The 14,402-nt window shown below is 40.5% G+C and overlaps 1 protein-coding gene across 1 annotated transcript in view; it reads right to left on the reverse strand.

Annotated features, from left to right (window-relative positions):
- Positions 1-3,483: 3,483 nt before the first annotated feature.
- HIF1AN (hypoxia inducible factor 1 subunit alpha inhibitor) overlaps positions 3,484-14,402 on the reverse strand; it is a 55,948-nt gene continuing 45,029 nt past the window's right edge. Inside the window, exons 5-8 of the mRNA XM_073585775.1 lie at positions 10,673-10,779; positions 9,955-10,018; positions 9,395-9,505; positions 3,484-7,233 (exon numbers count right to left, since the gene is read on the reverse strand). Of these exons, the coding sequence (XP_073441876.1) occupies positions 7,189-7,233; positions 9,395-9,505; positions 9,955-10,018; positions 10,673-10,779 (327 nt within the window). The 3' untranslated portion in view covers positions 3,484-7,188. The remainder of the gene's footprint in view (positions 7,234-9,394; positions 9,506-9,954; positions 10,019-10,672; positions 10,780-14,402) is intronic.

Raw genomic sequence — 14,402 nt, forward strand, 5'->3', positions numbered from 1 at the left:
AGAGTATACAGACATTATTACAGGGAATGGCAGATTATTATTTTGAGGTAAAACATTGCTTAAAACCAGGCAGTGAAATGTTTTGTATCACATGAAGGATCAGCTGTGATCCTGTGCTATAATGTCTGTATACTCTTTTTGTCTAAGCACAGGATCTTTATTTTATTTTTTTTAAAACACATCCAATTGAGGAAAACCCCTTTAAAGGGAACCTGTCAGAAGGATTGTGCAGAGTAACCTACAGTGTCAGGTCGGCGCCATTATACAGATTAAAATGGTACCTGGTGAAGAAATCCATCTTGTGGTTTTTTTTTTTAATCTTTATTTGCAGTTTTCAGTTAATGATGTGCCCATGCCCCAAGGCGGTCTGTGGGGAGGTCTTCATGTGGTGCTCTGATTAGGTATTCATCAGTATGGCTTCTGACAGGTCAGTGATCCCCAAGTGACCTGCCCCCTAGTTTACACACACACACATTATATATAAATATACACACATACATATATATATACACATACATACACACACAAGACCGTGCTCTTACCGTGTAGAACCCTCTTCTATGCTGGTGCAGAAATTGTCTTTCCTCCAAACGAAGAGAATGCCCCCTTGTTCTTGTCACAGTCCTTGGTACAAACAGTTCATTGGAGAGATCTCTGTATTGCCCTCTAATATACTTGTACATATATATTAGGTCTCCCCTAAGTCTTGTCTTTTCTAGAGTAAATAGACCTAATTTTGATAACCTTTCTGGGTATTGTAGTGAACCAACACCATTTATCATTTTAGTAGCCCGCCTTTGAACCCTTTCAAGTTCAGTAATGTCTTTCTTGAGCACCGGTGTCCAAAACTGCACACAATACTCCAAGTGTGGTCTGACGAGTGATTTGTACAGAGGGAGAATTATGTTTTCATCTCGTGTCCCCAGACCTCTTCTAATGCATCCCATGACCCTATTTGCTTTGGTGGCAGCTGCCTGACACTGGGCACTCCAATTTAGCTTCTTATTAACTAAGATGCCTAAGTCTTTTTCCATGTCTGATTTCCCCAGCAGTTTCCCATTTTGTAAGTAATTGTAGCATCTGTTTCTCCTTCCCATGTGCACAACCTTACACTTATCTGTGTTAAACCTTATTTTTCAGCCCAATTCTCCAATTTACTCAAATCTGTCTGTAGTTGCAAACTGTGCTCCTTTGTGTTAACTACCTTACATAGTTTTGTATCATCTGCAAATACTGATATTTTACTGTGTAAGCCATCCACTAGATCATTAATATATTAAATAGTAGGGGGCCCAATACAGAACCCTATGGTACCCCACTAGTAACCCTGGCCCAATCTGAGTATGCACCATTAATAACCACTCTGTTTTCTATCACTAAGCCAGCTACCTACCCATCTACACACATTTTCCCCTAGCCCAAGCTTTCTCATCTTACTTACCAATCTTTTATGTGGGACAGTGTCAAATGCTTTAGAGAAGTCGAGATAAATGACATCCAATGATTCTCCTTGGTCCATTTGAGAGCTTACATCCTCATAGAAGCTGATCAGGTTAGTTTGACAGGAGCGATCCTTCATAAATCCATGTTGATATGAAGTTAAACATTTATTAACATTGAGATATTCCATAATGGTATCCCTTAGAAACCCTTCAAAAATTTTACCCACAACAGATGTTAAGCTTACCGGCCCATAGTTTCCAGGTTCCCTTTTACACCACTTTTTGAATATTGGTACCACATTTGCTTCCCACCAATCAAAAGGAACATACCCTGTTTCTATAGAGAGTCTTTAAATGTAAGGAATAGAGGCCTGTCTATCACATTACATATATACACACACACATACAAAAAAAAAACCCTTCGGCAGGCAAGCACCAGCTGTGGCAGCTGCGCTGCAGCATAATCACATATGTACTGTATGTAGAATATGATTGAGGTTATCCTGATATTGCAAAAAAAAAAATTCATTTTAAAATGGCACCTGCGCAGTAGTAGCTATTGGTGTATATAGAGGTGATCCGATAGCTGCTATTGCACCATCTCACTAGAGAAAAAAAAAATTCAACCTCCAAGATGGCTTTTGAGGAACATCTAGTTCTGTGTTATGTCCCTGTTGTGCCACTTCTTGATAGTCTTCATAGTGTTCCACAGCTTACCTGGAAAAAAAAAAAAAAAAAAAAAAAAAGTACTCTTCTCCAGACTTTCCACAATGAGATCCTTTTGCTGTGTTATAAGCGGTTTATGAATTATAACTTTTATAGTAAATGAAACTAAGAAAACTTTATGAAAATCCTACCAGAATAGCCAAACGTTACAGTGGCTTGCAAAAGTATTGACCCTCCCTTAGCAGTTTTCGTGTTTTGCTACCCTACAACCTGAAATTTCATGGCTTTTGAGGATTTGCATCAGTTCATGTAAAGAACATGCCTACAACTGTGAACATTTGGTTCTCTTTTTTTATGAAGCTAACAACAAATAGGACAAATAACTTGAAACTTCAGTTTACATAAACATTCACCGTTCCCACATCTCTAAAGTTAGTACTTTGTAGAGCCTTATTTTGTGGCATATACAGCTCCCAAGTCGCTTTGGAAAAGTCTATGAGCTTACCTCATCTTGCCACTAGGATGTTTGCCCATGGAATTTTTGAAAAATTCAACTCTACTCCTCACATTACACGGCAAATATATTTTATGGGAGAATTATGCCTCTATAGGGTATCTATGAAAGGCATGTGTTTAATGGCTACATCATAAAACATTTTCAATAGGTTTTCATGATTCATCATTTTAATGTACCCGTGAAGCTTTTCCAAGAACATAAGTTTAACAGAGGCCGAAAATTGATTGTGGCATAACTTACATTTGCTTCTTGATCAAAAGTTGGCCAAACCTTTCAATATCAGCAAGATTGGATGACAGTCTGGGGGCCTCCCAACAAATGATGTCCGAGGCGAGAAGGATCAGCACCGTGGCAATCCAATGGCTAATCCATTTGTTTGGGAGAAAGATGAGCAGCTTTCTTCCTACTTTTAGGGACATTTTATTTTTTGTAACCACTTAAAAAAAGAACCGGAAACAAAAAAAACAACAACTTTAAAACGTGTTCAAGGGGCTCTGCATCTGGAATGGTTAGTCTGCGGCAGGATCCAGACCTAAACAAACCTGGCTGCAATAACGGGGTTCGATTCATGCTCCCGATGTCTAGTGTCAAGTCAGGGGTATTCATAACACGTATTTGTGGTGGCAGTGTTAGAACTAGTAAAATCAGTTGGTACGCATCCTTTGAGGGTCCGGCGGTGCTGCAACCATGTACCGCTCAGCGATTAGCTGCAGCACTACAGGTGTGACATCGCTGCCAGCCTGTAAACAGGGCGAGTACCAACCAGTAATCTCAAATACAATTAGTGGAGAAAAAAAAAAAAAAAAAAAAGGGAAAGGGGAAACCCACATCAAGAACACATTTTCTTATACGTTTGAGGAGGTTTCAATTGTTTTGTTTTTTTATTAAACGAAGTGCATCGAAAAGAACAAAAACTTACATAGCAAACATCTTATTATATAGGAGGTAGAAATGCAATCCAAACACATGTAAATATAAAAGGCAACAAAATGTTTCCCTCCAGTTACAAAGAGTCAGGGTGATCATTCTAATTACTTAAGAATCAAAAAATACGTTTAAAATATTCCAAAACTGAGCCTGAAAATTGATCTACAAAACATACATTAAATAAAGGGGACATTAAGCCAATGTGATTGGGAGCCCAATGTCACACGACAGATCGGCCACGATTAGGGCAGTATTTTAGAGCCATTGTAAACTGTACAACATAACATATATTGTAACTTGTACTTCTACTACATGATATCTGGAAAAAAAATGTCAGGGCAGTATACCATAAGTAACAGAAAACCGAATACATGATTGACTGCTGCCAGGAATCCCATGAAGCATCTAGAGTATTTCTAGTTGAACTATTACCTCTTCTCTTATGCCTGGAGCCATGATGCACCTTAGTGCAGCTAGGAGAGGCGACTTGTGTATTCGGTCCTTAGAAGACAATAGAAAGTCGCAATATTGTTCTATAACAGCGCTCGGTTCCATTGTCTTGGCACCAATTGAGCTAAAGCCACACATTTTGAGATAGATGAATAGGCTGCCAAGTCTCGGAGGACAGTTCCTCTACTAATGGCACGCACCTCATGTCAAATTAAAAGGTTTCCCCATCAAAATTAATATGCATCCTCAGAGATGTGGATAGTGATAGCCTACCTTGCATATTAGATGGCTGCTGGCCAAACCATCATGCAGCTGACAGCCATCTCGGTTGTCTCAGTCACAGGAGCGTTCGTTTGGCTGATCACCCCTGTGTTTTCTAAGAGACAGCAGATGGCTATATCGGAGCATAGAGCAAGTGAAAAGGGTCACATTGTAAACCGCAAGGCACTGCTAATAGCAAGTTGCAAAAAAAATTTTTAAAAAACCCTAATCCCAACTTTTTATTCCTTGCCTGTTGCAGTGTCTTGCGGGGAGTCGTCAGTCACTTGCATTAGTCCAGTAATGAAGCAACAGATTGATCCTTGACTGTGTGGATCTGTGTCGTTGCCAAAGTTGTCATACAGCCCAAACCTAAAAAGTTTGTATATCAAGAATATTAGGTGGTAGGTTTTGAAGGAGTTTTCTCAAGTTGAAGAGGTATTCTAAGGTTCTCATGAGCAGCTCAGCGTTCTGCAGTTTCCCTACGTCTTCGGGGGGTGCGCATTCACAGAGACCACACTGATATCACTACATTTACATAGAGACAAAATGGCATTTGAACAAGCACACAGCTCCTGAAAATGATTAGTAAACTGCTGTGAAAAGAACCATGCTAGGGAAGGGAGACTATGATTATGCAGGACTGATCAGAGCAGTTCCATCCAATACTGACAGATCTTCAGAGTTATATTCATGGATAGGAGTTAACTACTGTGCTGTTTACACTGGGCCAGGCTCTGGTGGTCTTCTCCTTGGAAGCAAATGTGTACATTATGTTAAAAAAACAACAGCAGAAGAATGACAGATAGAAAAAGCAAGTCAGTTGCAAACTTGCTTATTTTCATGATGTCTAGCTGAAGAAATGTAATAACAGGAGAATACCCTTTAACAGTCTCTCATAATTCGGTTTTATGACCCTCAATAAACATGGCACATGAAGGGATTGAGAAGTTTAGAGTGAAACGTTTACTTTAAGAGGATGCCCTTCCAATTATTACCACAAATGACTACTTGATCTACGGACAATAAACTACTTGCATATACAGTGGCTAGGCTGCATTTTTTTGCCATGATAGCAGTTCTCACATTAATAGTTGTGGAGAGGATAATGAAGCTTTACTTATTAATGTCATTTTTGACTTTAGCATTGTCAAATAGATCATAAATTTAGGTTCCAATATCACCCCGGTATCTTTACGTGGCAGGAAAACTTCAATTAAAAAAAAATATATATACATAGTGATGAACTCATGATTCATTAAGCAACTCATTCACAACATAATTGTTCAATCGCTATAAAATAGAGGAATTCATTTCTGCATCGGTGGCAGCGATCCTAACAGGGTTGTTGCCAAAATTCCATCAACATTCAACAAAAAGGAAATAAACTTGCACAGCAAACTAAAGCCCTGTTATTTCACAGTAAATGACAATACCGTTCAATATTCACTGTACCCACAGAATGAAAACCGGTGATCTGCAGAGTACATAATAGCAATGTAAGGAAGACAAGCACAAGGTGTGGCTGAGGGATTACTACAACATGACTTTCTATATCCAACCCACCCCATACTATAGTCTTCAATGTCAGCTATACCCAACTTTAGAAAATATATATATATCTGATTACACCGAGGCGGTATTGGTATAATATGGCTGCTGCCAGGCTGTTGTATCCCATTGAACAGTTACGTTTTTAGGGAATCACTGCCTAACAACTTCATTGATTTGTCAGACAGCACTTACTAACACCCAATCTACCATGTCTTCAACAAATGGCTAAATTGGTCCTCAACTGAGGGCACAGAAGAGGCAAGGAGAGTTGGCAGCATTCAATTACTTTGTCTAGCCATTACTGCCAAACTAAACAGTTATATAAAACAAGATGGTGGGTTTCTTCGTGAGCAAATCGAAGCCCAAATTTTGTGGACTGCACAAGTAGTTATGGAAAAATAATATGCTGCCCACTCATCACTAGTGACATCGCAGAGGCACTTTACAACTAACATTAGTAGAAGTGGACCATCATCGCTCACCTGATAAGTCTTCCCCCAAGACTATATAATGGCCTGCAACCTTCTGGTGCACCAAGCCATTCCACTAGATGACTATATTAATATGTAAAAGCCAGGTGTCATTTGCTGTTATAGGCATAGGGAAGGTCCTCAATTTGTTTTCTCCATTTGTTTTTTGATAAACCCCTCGAAAGCAGCAAGGATTGTAGCATGATTTACAGGCAGATAATAACATTTTTTGAATTCCAAAACAAAAACTCTAGTAAAAGACTAAAAATAAAAGGTCCTCAGAGCCAGTACAGCAGTCGCTGCCATAATCCTTTATGGGTGTGCTTGCCTTTGATCACGTTGCATTGCAGTGAAAAAACAATTGCCTGAGTTTAGTCTTGCCTTCTTAACAACCGTTCATTATTTTTGTTATGTCTATATAGCGGATTTCACTGTAAAACCAAAGACCTGTTCATGATTTAAATTGGGCAGGACACCAAGAAAAAAAAAAAAGTCCACGGAGAATGCCTTGGGTAAAAATCAAAAGCTCATCATCTTTGGATACTGTACGTGACGAAGTGAATGGATGACGTAAACGCTTTTTGCATGCAGACAGGGTGGGCGACGGGCCACAGCCCTGATATCCACTGTCTGTACAGAGTGCAAAGAACCGTAGGGGTTGCATTGTTTTGTTGATTTTTTTTTTTTTTTTTTGGAAAGAATAAAACAAATATATATATATATATATATATATATATATATATATATAAAAAACAGTAGTGAGTGGTGTAAACCAATGTACAGGAGAACTGTTGGCCAGTTAAGTGCTTCCAATCAGCAGGATTTCTTGTCAGTCGTCTCAGAAATGAATCAAGAAAGCGGCAGCAGTCTCATACACAGTACGTCGCTGCTCGGGGAGCCAGGGTTAGTCGTAGCGACCCTTCAGCATGGTGTTTAACAAAGGACCAACCTAGAAAGAGTTAAAAAAAAAAAAAAAAAACGTAAAAGAAGTGATCAGTAATGACTCTTCACTGGGCTTCTCCACTGTTACTCATCCTGAAAATTTACTGAATAAATTGACAGATGGGTGTAGCAACTCTGATTGGACAGTGTAGTGTAGGGACCGCGACTTGCAACACCTACTCCGTTTGCTTTATTAGTTTTGTAGGAGGAACAACGGAGGAAAGGTATAATCCAGAACTGATATAAATGGGGGATACAAGCCTTTACTAAGACAGGACAGCTCCGGTTTAAATATACTGTAATAGCGCATTTCCAAGTTTGGTAAAACAACCAATAACTAGTGATGCAAACTACATTTTATGTATACTGTATATGTATCTAGTTACATCCATCCTGCTTTACAAAGATAAAGAGCATGTCTCACTTTTGCCCCTTCATTAAACTGTGGGAAAAAAAAATTCCAAAACAATGGGTTAATTCATGAAGACCAGCAATCTTCACACCTCTTAATGAATCAGGACAGTGACGGAGCCTTACCACAAATCTTATTCCAGTCAATGACGGAAGTAAGGAACACAACAGATGATCATGCCGGAGACTAGCTGTTGAGCCATGTCCCCACCCCACCAATTTTGGCAGAGCTGTGATAAATTGGCGTGAAAACACAAAGTCACAATATTTTTGGGCAACTGAGCTGTGCCAAAATTTTGCAACTTTTCAAGAACAATTTATGCCAGAATTCAGGCATGAGCAGATTATAGATAGAGCGAACCTGTCAGCCGTTTTTGCTGCTATAAGATGCAGCCACAGCCTTTCACGGCTTCTTATCTTTCAGGTCGGATCAGGGGCTTATCTACAGAATTGTTCAATGCTGGAAAGTAGGAGAACAAAACGGAGTAGCGAATCCAATATAGTAAAAATGTAACAATTTTATTTCATCACAATATAAACATAATAAATTAGCATAATGGCAACAAACAGGACAAAAACAGAGATGGGGGAATAAAGAAGCCGTGCATAACATGAACCCAAGAGGGAAGCTAATCCTACAAAACGACAGGAGGCTTCCCAGTGGGGATGTGCACGGACACCAAAGCAGAGGGTAAACCCCGAAGCGCGTTTCATGCCCACACAGGCAGCTTTCTTTCCCACTTGGGTTCATGTTTTGAGGAAGCAATCATGTCATGTCTGACAATATTGCCAACACAGCCAGCCACATTATGGGACTTCTATTATGGATGATTATATGGATATGGGAAGCTATGCACGGCTTCTTTATTCCTCCATCTCTGACTTTGTCCTGTTTGCTGCTATTATGTTCATTTATTATGTTTATATTGTATTGTGATTAAATAAAATTGTTACATTTTTACTATATTGGATCCGCTACTCAATTTTGTTCTCCTACTTTCCATTATGTATATGGAGTGGAATTTGCATTAATATGGCGGTTTACTGTAAAATATTTCCACCAGTTTTGTCTACTCAGATATTGAGCATTTGTTTTGTTCTAAGAATTATAGAATGCTGTAGATAGGCCCTGAAAGGTGATGGCCACATCTTATAGCGGCCAAAACAGGTGACAGGTTCCCTTTAAAGGAAATGACAGATCATACTGTCAAGTATTAGGGTACATTCACACAAGCATATTTTTGGCCTAAGTTCCGCCTGTGAAAAAACACACCACACTAGGACCAATGTTATGCAATCTGGCTATTCAGATTTGTTTGGTTTTTTTTGTGTTTTTTTAAGATGAGATTCTGTGCAAAAAATAAAAAATATTAGCATGCACAACTCTTCCATATATCTGATGATGCTCACAAATTCAAAGTCTATAGGTGCACAAAAAAAATCCTGTATCACATACGGATCACCCATATTGCAGTTTCCTTTTGGTTTTTTTACAAATAAGAAATGCAATTCTTAATAGAGGAAATTGAATGTGGTATTGTAAGTGTTAACTGGTGATTTAAAAAACTGATGCCATGCTGACTGAATAGTGATTTTCATCCTTATGGTGGAACAATCAGGCTTTGATTTTATAGTCTCGTGTGAACACTGCCATACTTTCTTTAACAGTCAATCGTGTATGAAAAAAAGAGGCCCCAAAAGCAGAAGCAGATTTTTAGTTACCTACATCTGAAAAATCCCTATAGTTAGTGACTTACCTCCTGTGGGCTTCCCAGTGCTTCTCCCAGCATTTTCTCAATGTTCCGCATTATTGCCACCTTTTGGTGAGCTTTGAGTGGGTATTCTATTCTTCTTGGAGTGGGTGCACCCTATTTAAAATTGCAACCATGGAAAAATAGGTTAAAAAGGCCATTCAAATTAAATAAAACCAAAATTACAAGCATAAAGGAAAGGCCATGTCACTGAGATTTTAATGCCATTTAGTATACTAAAGAGGTACATAATGACAAGAAGTCAAATAGGTCTTTCTTCTGCACATTTGGGATTGTCCAACACTGTCTTAGACATTTCATCAATGTTAGGCATGAAAATACTACATTACCAGTGTTCTACCATACAGATATCCATGGAACTGCTGCAGCCAATCACTGGCCTCAGCGTTAATGCTGGCATGCAGAGTGAGACAGCTGGCTGCAGCGGTCACACGGATGTATGAAACGGAATCTCTCGATGCATCAGACCGGGTATATAGCGAGAATGGCTTCAATAAACCCTGATCCCCGTTTCTTATCAGTTTTAATAGGTACAGTAGACATACCTTGTACCAGAAATTGACTGTAATGGTTGTCCCTCCATCCATAAGTGACTCTATATGGTGCCACCTGAAATAGTAGTAAAGTACTTCACCACACAAGAACGCTTTGGATTTTTCTCGATGGGCAAGTTAATAAGCATTAGTTTCTATTCTGTTGGGTTGACGTTGCTTTCTGACAAACAGACCAGATCTGAGCCTTTTCCGGCACTAAACATCAGTCTTGCAAAAGACTCACATTATAGCATTGTCTTGAAGTTCTAAAAGGTCAATCCTGAGCTAGGTAAGAAAGGCCAAGACATGGTAAATGATAAACAGAAAGATGAAACCCCAATCCCCATAAATTCTCAGAATTAGAGGGAAGGAATCATAATCAAGTGTCAGGTTTTTATTTTGTTGTGTTATTATATACCCTTTTTTATTTTTGTAGCATTTTTGGTGTGATCATATCAAAATAATCGTATGATGTTCTCATTTTGTAAGTCACTGGAGCGATCACAGTAAAAAACACTATAGCTCACTTTTCTACATATACTGAGACAATGTGAGCAGAGTCATTTCATCATAAGATGAGAGTCAAATTCCTTAAGCTCCTTTATACTGCTGGAGACCCAGACAAGGCAGGATAGAAACAGCAAAAATAGCTCTCCGTGCATCAAAACAATTCTGAAAAGCAACTTATTTTACAAAGCAGCCTAAAACCTAAATAGAAGCAATTGCTTACCAATACATTGGAATATATAGAACATCACCAGGCCCCACAACTGTCTCGTAGCCATGCACATTTCTGAAGTTAGGAAACCGCTCTATATCAGGGTTCTCAAAGTCCACCTAATATATATGAAAAAGAAATATATGTACTGCACATGTTAAATAAGAGAAGATACCCCCATCATCCCAACAACACCCACAAACCGTATCAAAGAATGACAACTGCAGTGATAATACAAATGCACAAAGCAGGTAGAGGCACTTTACAGACACTGACTGGTGGGATAACATGATTTTATATGTTAATCAGCAGGTAAATAAGCGTTAAAATCCTGCCTGTCTTCTTGGAGCATTGGCTACAGCAGTGTATTGGGGCAAAAATATATGGGCCCGTTAAAGGCGGCTTCAGATGGCCACATTTCACGGGCCGTATATGGTTTGCAATGTTCACACCAACCGCAGGTTTCCTGACCTGAACTAACAGAAAAGGTAACAGTAGTACAGCATTTCCCCTATGGATGTCTTTAATGTCTACCACCTTAGTGGGAAGAATCCGATAATTGGAGCTTTATGGAAAATACATTTCTCCCAGCCACCAGCCGTACATGTAATTCTAGTGCATACAAGCCTGATGTTACCTTTGACTTACCAACATTGTATAAGTATTTAGAGAAACAAAGTTTTACAAGACCAGCACATAGCTTTGTGCTCCGTTTTATGGAGTTGGATATGAATGACCCAGGAGTTACCAATTTCAGCCTCTTGTCACATTAGAACAATTATGCTAGACAGCGGCTGTATACCCTTCATTCCTGCCGCAATGACAGTCATAGGAGGACACAGACATCCGGAGGCAGCGTCAAGCTCACAATAAACTAGAGAGTGCAGGTACCAAATGCAAAGAGGGTAGAAAAATAGTATGAAGTACTCATCATACACTGCTCAAAAAAATAAAGGGAACACTAAGATACCACATCGTAGATATCACTGAATGAAATATCGCAGCTGCAACTCTTTATTCATTACATAGTGACATGCATTGAGAACATCAAAACAAAAATGATCAAAGTAAATCAAAATGAATATCTCATGGAGGTCTGGATTTGGAAGGATACTCAAAATCAAAGTGGAAAATCAAATTACAGGCTGATCCAACTTCAGTGGAAATGCCTCAAGACAAGGAAATGCTCAGTAGCGTGTGTGGCCTCCACGTGCCTGTTTTACCTCCCTACGACACCTGGGCATGCTCCTGATGAGTTGGCGGATGTTGACATGAGGGATCTCCTCCCAGACCTGGACTAAAGCATCCCCCAACTCCTGGACAGTCTGTGGTGCAATGTAACATTGGTGGATGGATCGAGACATGATGTCCCAGATGTGCTCAATCGGATTCAGGTCTGGGGAACTGGCGGGCCAGTCCATAGCTTCAATGCCTTCATCTTGTAGGAACTGCTGACACACTCCAGCCACATGGAGATCTGGCATTGCCCTGCATTAGGAGGAACCCAGGGCCAACCGCACCAGAATATGGTCTCACAAGGGGTCTGAGGATCTCATCTCGGTACCTAATGGCAGTCAAGCTACCTCTAGCGAGCACATGGAGGGCTGTGCGGCCCTCCAAAGAAATGCCACCCCACACCATTACTGACCCACTGCCAAACCGGTCATGCTGAAGGATGTTGCAGGCAGATCGCTCTCCACGGCGTCTCCAGACTGCCACGTCTGTCACATGTGCTCAGTGTGAACCTGCTTTCACCTGTGAAGAGCACAGGGCGCCAGTGGCGAATTTGCCAAGCCTGGTGTTCTGTGGCAAATGCCAAGCGTCCTGCACAGTGTTGGGCAGTGAGCACAACCCCCATCTGTGGACGTCAGGCACTCAGACCATCCTCATGGAGACGGTTTCTAACCATTTGTGCAGACACATGCACATTTGTGGCCTGCTGGAGGTCATTTTGCAGGGCTCTGGCAGTGCTCCTCCTGTTCCTCCTTGCACAAAGGCTGAGGTAGTGGTCCTGCTACTGGGTTGTTGCCCTCCTACGGCCCCCTCCACGTCTCCTGGTGTACTGGCCTGTCTCCTGGTAGCGCCTCTGAACACTACACTGAGTCACATCAAACCTGCTTGCCACAGCTAGCGTTGATGTGCCATCCTGGATGAGCTGCACTACTTGAGGGTTGTAGAGTCTGTCTCATGCTACCACGAGTGTGAAAGCACAACCAACATTCAAAAGTGACAAAACATCAGCTAGAAAGCATTGGTACCGAAATGTGGTCTGTGGTCTCCACCTGCAGAACCACTCCTTTATTGAGGGTGTCTTGATAACTGCCAATAATTTCCATCTGTTGACTGCCAATCAATTTCACATGCTGTTGTGAAAATGTAATAATCAGTGTTGCTTCCTAAGTGGACAGTTTGATTTCACAGAAGTTTGATTTTCTTGGAGTTATATTCTGCTGTTTAAGTGTTCCCTTTATTTTTTTCAGCAGTGCAGTACTATATCAATACAAGGAAGACTCCAGACAGTTATCTCCCCTAATTGTGTTTTTTTTTGTTTTTTTTTTTGGGGGGGGGTGTAGGAGGTTAAGAAGCAAGTGATAATTTGGTGTAATCTTATCCACTTTGCTGTTGACAATAGCGCTAATACTGCAGCATATCAATCCCAGTGAACATACCCTTAGACAGGGTCAGTTTTAGGCAAAGTGGGGCCCTAGGCAAAAGTCTAAAATGGGGCCCCAAATGGTAACATATTGCACATCACACAGAAGCATTTCTGTTGTATCTACATGTGCTGAGTTCACTCCTCACAGTGTTTAATTTAGTATAATGCACCACAATAGTCATCCATGTAGTACAATTCACTTCCCATAGTATAATGTATTCCCCATATTCCAATACAGTATAATGCAGCCCCTCCATTGAAGATAATGCAGCCCCTCCATTGAAGATAATGCAGCCCCCTCCTAGTATAATGACGCCTCCCCATACAATATAATCTGGCCCCCCATAGCATAAAATGCACCTCCCCCATAGAATACAATGTAGCCCCCCCATATAGTATAATGTAGCCCCCTCAGATTATGATGCAATCACCCCTCATAGAATATAATAAGTATAATACAGCCCCCCCCATAAAATATAATGTAGCCCCCATAGAATATAATACAGCCCACCTCCCCAGAATATAATGTAGCCCTATCAAAGAGTATGATGTAATCCTCCCTCAGAATTTAATACAGCCCCCATAAAATATAATGTAGCCCCCATAGAATATAATACAGTCCACCTCCCCATAGAATATAATGTACCGCCACATAGAATATAATACAGCCCCCCATAAAATAAAATGTAGCCCCCATAACAGCCCACCTAATCCCCATAGAATATAATGTAGCCCCCCCACCCGAGAATGGCCCCACAGTCCACTACTCACCGATTTCTTAAAAAAAAAAATCCACAATCCTCACCTCTCCTCGTGCCCCACGCGGCTCCAGGCTCTGCTCCGGTCTCAACTGCGGCACACAGTGGGTGCGCGATGAAGTAACATCAAGAACCCGCAGTGTCAGAGGCAGAGGGGAATGATGGGAGAGAGAGCGTCATGACTACTATCAAACAGCTGTCATATCAGTGGTCGCAACCTTGGATACCTAAGGTCCTGCAATGCCTGCACATGAGGAAAGACATGGCGAATCAGAAAGACTAGTCGATTTTTAATTTGAGGTATATTATTACACCTGCTACATATTGG

Source organism: Dendrobates tinctorius, unplaced genomic scaffold (assembly GCF_039654945.1).
Source record: "Dendrobates tinctorius isolate UK_male_01 unplaced genomic scaffold, ASM3965494v1 ptg000089l, whole genome shotgun sequence".
NCBI classification, from domain to species: domain Eukaryota; kingdom Metazoa; phylum Chordata; class Amphibia; order Anura; family Dendrobatidae; genus Dendrobates; species Dendrobates tinctorius.